This window comes from Miscanthus floridulus, chromosome 16 (genome assembly GCF_019320115.1).
Source record: "Miscanthus floridulus cultivar M001 chromosome 16, ASM1932011v1, whole genome shotgun sequence".
Classification (NCBI taxonomy): domain Eukaryota; kingdom Viridiplantae; phylum Streptophyta; class Magnoliopsida; order Poales; family Poaceae; genus Miscanthus; species Miscanthus floridulus.
Window position 1 is genome coordinate 67777735 of NC_089595.1, and position 6338 is coordinate 67784072.

A 6338-nucleotide genomic window follows, 5' to 3' on the forward strand; every position below is an offset into this window, starting at 1 on the left:
TCATTCCAAGTTTGAGGCTTATCAGAAGGATCTAAAGACTCCCACCAAGATAAAGCAGAAAGTCACAAAACACTAACTACATTTTTTACCTTCCTCCTTGGACACATAAAATGAGTAGCAAATATGTTATCGATGGCAATTTCCCACTCTATGTACTCATCAGCACCTATACCATCATAAGTCGGTGGATACGAACAACCTGTCATTGCTAGAAGATAGCAAAAGACAACACAAAAGTATTATCCCTACCAACTACTTAGGTTGTGGACAAGGAAAAACAAGGCACTCAACTCTCAAGCATCTTACCACAGTCTTATAAGTGTTCTTACCAAAGCAACAGGCGGTGCAATCGGTCGGTGACTGTGATACCGTTGTAGCTTAAGTGTAACAATTGCAAGGCAAACATGTACTTGGTTAGAAGAAAGTGGAGCTTGGACAGGTACAATATAGTAGCAAGGAATAGCAAAATTCACAACTGAATAGCAAAGCTGAATAAGTATCCCAAGTACTTGTCTTAGTTGTTGGCCTACTTACGTTCCAAGTACCAGATGTATTAAGTGATGTGAACAGCAAGAATATGATTAGGAACAAGGTAGAAATCAGCACACACAAACATAGCTCAAATGGCGCTCTCTATGTGCTCCTCTAGATATTGTTCCTCTTTTGCCCCTCTCTTTTTTCTATTTTTTGGGCTATCGTTGTTTTTTGAGAAATTTTGACTTTTTCTTTTTATTTTTTATATTTTTTCTTCACTTAGGAGCACAAAAGAAGTAACCATAGAAAATATGAGCTTAAACAAGTGAAAGACGTAGCCCATGGAATTTTTAGAAGACGTGCTCGAAATCGACAAAAACCTTGTGACCACGAAAACAAGATCTTGTGACCATTTTTTGACCAAAATAAAAATCTCTAACCCCAGCGATGCCAAGGATGGACGGATCCGAAGTTTTTTTCTGATCGATTTTGATATATGGAACATCGAAATCTGAGTTTGTATGCAAAAACTAGACTAGTTTTACGAACGTACTCTGAATTAGAGGATAAAACGGGAACAATGCGCGTAAAATTGGTCACGGCAGCAATGATTTGATGGAAACAGTGAAGACAAGTGTAGGAAATTAGATGACGTGGACTAGGGTTTGATGGATACTAAGGAAACTCAACAAGACTTGGAGATGTTCACGGATTATGATGAAAAACAAAGGGGAAACACAAACTGGACTCAAAAACGATCTAAAACCAGCAACCAGAACTTGACCTAGGGCACAAACTCAACAACGTGAAACAGAGACGAAATTGCACGGCACAATGAGGCTATGGGACAGGGAATATGTGATGATGTATATTTTTTTGGCTTTTTGTGGACTATAAGTAATGCAAAAACAGTAACAATCTAAAGGAGAAAACAAAGTTATACCTAACGAGCAACAAGGGCTCTGATACCACTTGATGTAGACTAGGCCCGATCTTCCAAAAGGTATGATAGCGTCGATTAGTGGAGACTCAACGTTCAAGATCTAGGCTTCGAACCAAGACTGATTCGGACCCCCGCAACCGTTACACCACTGCTCCGTTGGTTATCAACCACGCGAACACGATTGACCTCGCTGAGAAGGCTTTCCTGTAAGCGAATCGAGAACACAAGCAAGAACGAGATAAATGCAATCTGAAATTGCAAATAAATATGAAGCTTATGATAATGAGAAAGAGTTCAAGTCTTTATTTGAAAGGACTAATCGCCACAGATGAACAAGATCAAGAACTGGGGCCCTGGTTCACAGCAAGCGGCCTTAGCGGCGACAGTTACAGCAAAACGACGTCTGTTTCACAAGGAAATCAAAAACTAAACAAAACCCAAACCCTAAGGAGAGCGACGGCTAGTCTTGGGCGTCACCCTCCCTGGACGTGCCCCCTAATGGGCCCAAACACGATACATGGTCCAATGGACCAAAACACGGTGTCGCAGCACCCTGATAGATTCTGGATGCTGACTTGTTTCAACAATTCCTGTTGATTCCAAAGGGATTTTGATGTGAGACCAATTGGGTTGGCTTCCTTATCCAAATAGCTTTCCATCCATATATGGATCATCAAAAACGGAGTCCGGATGCATCCTGGGTGACCAGTTTAAGGTAGACTGGTCCTGGAGGCCGACTTGGACTCAAACTTGATTTGGACCTCCACCTTGGTGACTCGAACTGGATGAGCTTCGGGGCTCCTTCATGCTTAGGACACCCACGCTGATCTCCTTGGTCTCCATATGGTTCTCCAAGCATGGTCATATGTATGGAGATCATGTCATCATCACATTCAAGAGCTCATATGGTGTCTTCTCCAACATTGGGTGACAATAGAGGCGGTTGCTATAGTAGCAAGTTGTGTTGATTGCTTCGGCCCAAAATGAATGACTAACATTGTACTCACTTATCATTGATCTTGCCATATCAATCAAGGTTCTATTCTTCCTCTCAACTAGGCCATTTGATTATGCAGTGTACTTGGCCGAGAATTGATGCCTAATTCCAAACTCATCACATAACTCATCAATTCTTATGTTCTTGAACTCACTACCATTGTCACTTCTCAGTTTCTTGATGGTTGTTTCAAACTCATTGTGAATTCTCTTGATGAATGTCTTGAAGGTTGCAAACACATCACTCTTGTCAACAAGAAAGAACACCCATGTATATCTAGTGAGATCATTCACTACCGCAAATCTATATTTGTTTCCACCAATGCTAGTATATGTTGTTGGCCCAAACAAATCCATGTGCAATAACTCAAATGCTCTAGATGTCCTCATGATGCTCTTCTTAGGATATGTGTTGCCAACTTGCTTTCTAGCTTGACATGCACTACACAACTTATCCTTCTCAAATGTGAGATCTTTCAAGCCTATTACTAGATCATGCTTAATCAATTTATTCAATTGTTTCATTCCAACATGACCAAGCCTTCTATGCCATAACCAACCCACACTAGACTTAGTGAGAAAACATGTTGATAATTGAGTTTCACTAGCATTGAAATCAACCAAGTATAGATTCTCATATCTAAAGCCTTCGAAGATCAAGTTAGAGCCATCTACACTTATGATCTCTACATCATCAACACCAAATATGCACTTGAAATCAAGATCACACAATTGAGCTACCTACAATAGGTTGAAGTTCAAGCTCTCTACTAGTAGCACATTGAAAATGCTCAAATCATTGAATATTGCAATCTTACCAAGCCTTTTGACCATGCTTTTGCCATTGTCACCAAATGTGATGCTATCATTTGTGTTGATTGAATTGAACATTCTTAAATCATCGGTCATGTGTTGTGTGCACCCACTATCAAGCACCCAATGCCTTCCTCCGGCTTTATAATTCACCTACAAAAAAAGATCAATTCCTTTTAGGTACCCAAATTTGCTTGCGTCCTTGAAGGTTAGTCACTAAGCTCCTTGGTACCCAAATAGCTTTCTTCTTTGAGCCCACAATTGGTGCACCAATGAACTTAGCCTTCACACCATTGGCACCCTTGGTAAGCAAATAACAAGAATCAAACTTAATTGAGGATACATTAACATTCTTGTTCTTGTTTTTGCAATCTTGCTCTATATGCCCAACTTGCTTGCATCTATTGTAAAACTATCCATTGCCCTTCACAAAACTAGTATTGTGATTGACAAAGGCCACCTTGCCTTCCTTGGGGGTATAGCCCAATCCCTCTTTGTTGAGAGAAAACCTTTGGCTACCCAAGCACTTTAGCAAGCAGGTATCTCCACCATAGGCATTGCCTAAGGCATAAGTGAGCTCATTATCCTCCTTCTTGAGGGTCTCATTCTCAACCATTAGTGAGGCATCACAAAGTGAAACCATCACTAGTAGATGAGGTAGAGATAGTAGTTCTACAAGGAGGATTAGTAAGAGCAACAACAATAGGCTTGTAAAAAGATTCATCAATAATATCACAAGTCAAGCCCACGTCACATGATACAACAATCTTATGCTTGTCTTGCTCTAGGAGAGAGTGAGCCTTTTAAAGCTTAGAGTGAGCTTTGCTAAGTTTCTCATGGGCTTCCATTAGCCTCTCATGAGTAGCATTGAGCTCATCAAAGGCTTTCTCAAGAGATTTGCATTTCTTGCGTAAATCTTTGCACTCCTTTCTCTTTGACACTCATGAGCTTGTTCCATCATGTCCATGAGCACCTCCTTGGACTACTACTCATCATCATCATCACTCCTACAATCATCACTTTCACAATCATCACCATCACTTTCATCATATTTTACCTTAGAGGACTTAGCCATGAAGCATGATGGTGTGTCGAAGAGAGAAGGCTTGTTGTCGATGATGATACTTGCAAGTGCCTTCTTCTTGGATGTCTTCTCATCATCACTAGACTTATCACTATCCGAAGAAGCATCACTATCCCAAGTCACCACATAGGAGCCACCCTTCTTCTATTTCTTGAAGGACATCTTCTTCTCCTTTTCCTTCTTCTCCTTCTTGTTCGTCTTCTTCTCATCTTCTTCATTGTCACTATTGTATGGACAATCCACCAAGATGTGATCTTTGCTCTTGCATCTAAAGCACCTTCTCACTTGGTCTTTGTTCTTGAAATTGTCCCTTATCTTTCTTGACTTGTAGCCCTTTTTCTTCATGAACTTGCCAAAGTTCTTCACAAATACAGCCATGGATTCCATGTCAAAGCCACTAGCTTCTTCATCATCACTTGATTCTTCTTTCTTTGCTTTGCCCTTGCTCTTGGATGATGTGCTAGCCTTGAATGTCACACTCTTCTTCTTCTTGTCCTCATCCTTCTTTTCATCTTGGTCAACCCTTCCCTTTCTACATGGTATGTCTCTTGTGTCATGACATCACCTAGTACTTGGTTAGGGGTTATGTTCTTCAATCCTCCTCTTATGATGATCAATCTCAATGTTTCAAACCTAGGAGGTAGGAACATCAAGAACCAATGAGATAAATCATCATCTTGTACTTTCTCACCCAAACTCTTGAGATCATTGATAATCACTTGCATTCTATCACTACTATAGATTGATTTATCGATATCGTCACTTTCACTATCGTAGCAATAGAAGCGATGGTGTTATACTTCCACCGCCAGTTGGACCGATAGCGAGGCCTCCTGAGGAAGGAAACCAGCAATTGAAACTTCTACCACTAATGGGTTTACAATAGATGCGGCGGTGGTATTTTCTTAGTTGTATGAAAAGCCAAGCCGACTGGGATACGTGTTATGGCCACCGGACCTCCATGACTATTTGGTCTTCCGGCAGTAAAGTCAGCATGAGTTATTTCCCAACTACCTACAACACAGTTGCATCACCATTACTTACACTTCTCCATCTTCAAGGTTGGCCTATTTAACTTGGGTCTGGATGCACCTCTTGGGCTCAATCAACACACTCTTGAATCCACACACTTGTGAGCTACTGTATATTTTCTTATCACCAAAAAGTGCTTTGTCTTCATCCTTGCACCTCTCATAGCCTCCTCTAGCCATGAGAGGTGCAAGATGGAGATAAAGCACCTCATAGGGTGTTTGGAGAAGGCCTTCAAGATTGGGTGTGTTAGATTCCATAACCTTGCTGCCCCTTAGCATTGAGATGCAGATCTACATCCCTCGATGCTAAGAGGTAGCAATATTATAGAATATAAAGAACCTTACTGAGATGCAGGTGCAAGTTTTGCGAGGTGCTCCTTCTCCATCCTTGGTGAGGTGCTGTCGCTGAATAGGAAATTAACCTTGATGATTATAGATCTTCTTGCAGATCTTGTGTTAAAGAAGATATGTAATCATCTAGTTCTCTCCTGTTTAGGAGTTCCATACTCAATTGGGAGTGCTTCAAGTTTGCGAGATGCTTGTTCTTCAAGATTGGGTGCTAATATTCCATCTTGCAACTCTCATGGTCAAGAAGCAGATCACATCCCTTGACCGTGAGGTACATCTTGCAGCTCTCACGGTCAAGAAGCAGATCACATCCCTTGACCATGAGGGTTGCAATATGGAAGGTAGAGCACCTCACTAAGGGTGAAGTTTTGTGATGTGTTGCATCATTCCTTAGATTCCATGATCTTTGAACCTCGAAGGATCGAGATGCAGATCTGTTGGTTTGTATGTGCAAATGTTGTATGATATGGATCTATTATCGCGAAGACATCAATGGAAAATACATAAAGAAGTACTATATATACCCAAGTATTTGGGTCCATGCTTGATAGCTGAGTCTCATCGGCTCGAAATATAGCTGACACCTAGAGTATCGCCTTTAGAATAAAAAATAACAATAAAAGACATAGGATCAAAAATGACATTCAAA

At 40.8% G+C, this 6338-nt stretch overlaps 1 protein-coding gene across 1 annotated transcript; it reads right to left on the reverse strand.

Annotated features, from left to right (window-relative positions):
• Window positions 1-4454: 4454 nt before the first annotated feature.
• LOC136510780 (protein PXR1-like) lies at window positions 4455-5521 on the reverse strand. Its single transcript, XM_066505119.1, has 2 exons — window positions 5403-5521; window positions 4455-4842 (listed from the first exon to the last, which is right to left on the reverse strand). The coding sequence occupies exons 1-2, from the start codon at window positions 5519-5521 to the stop codon at window positions 4455-4457; spliced, it is 507 nt and encodes a 168-aa protein (XP_066361216.1).
• Between the last annotated feature and the right edge of the window lie 817 nt (window positions 5522-6338).

Bases quoted from the DNA above. Each gene is read 5' to 3' on its own strand.
- LOC136510780 (XM_066505119.1), bottom strand. From the start codon at position 5,521: ATGGCTAGAGGAGGCTATGAGAGGTGCAAGGATGAAGACAAAGCACTT. The intron at 4,843-5,402 runs GTGCATCCAGAC...CATACCATGTAG, and splicing joins GTGTTGATTGAGCCCAAGAG to AAAGGGAAGGGTTGACCAAG.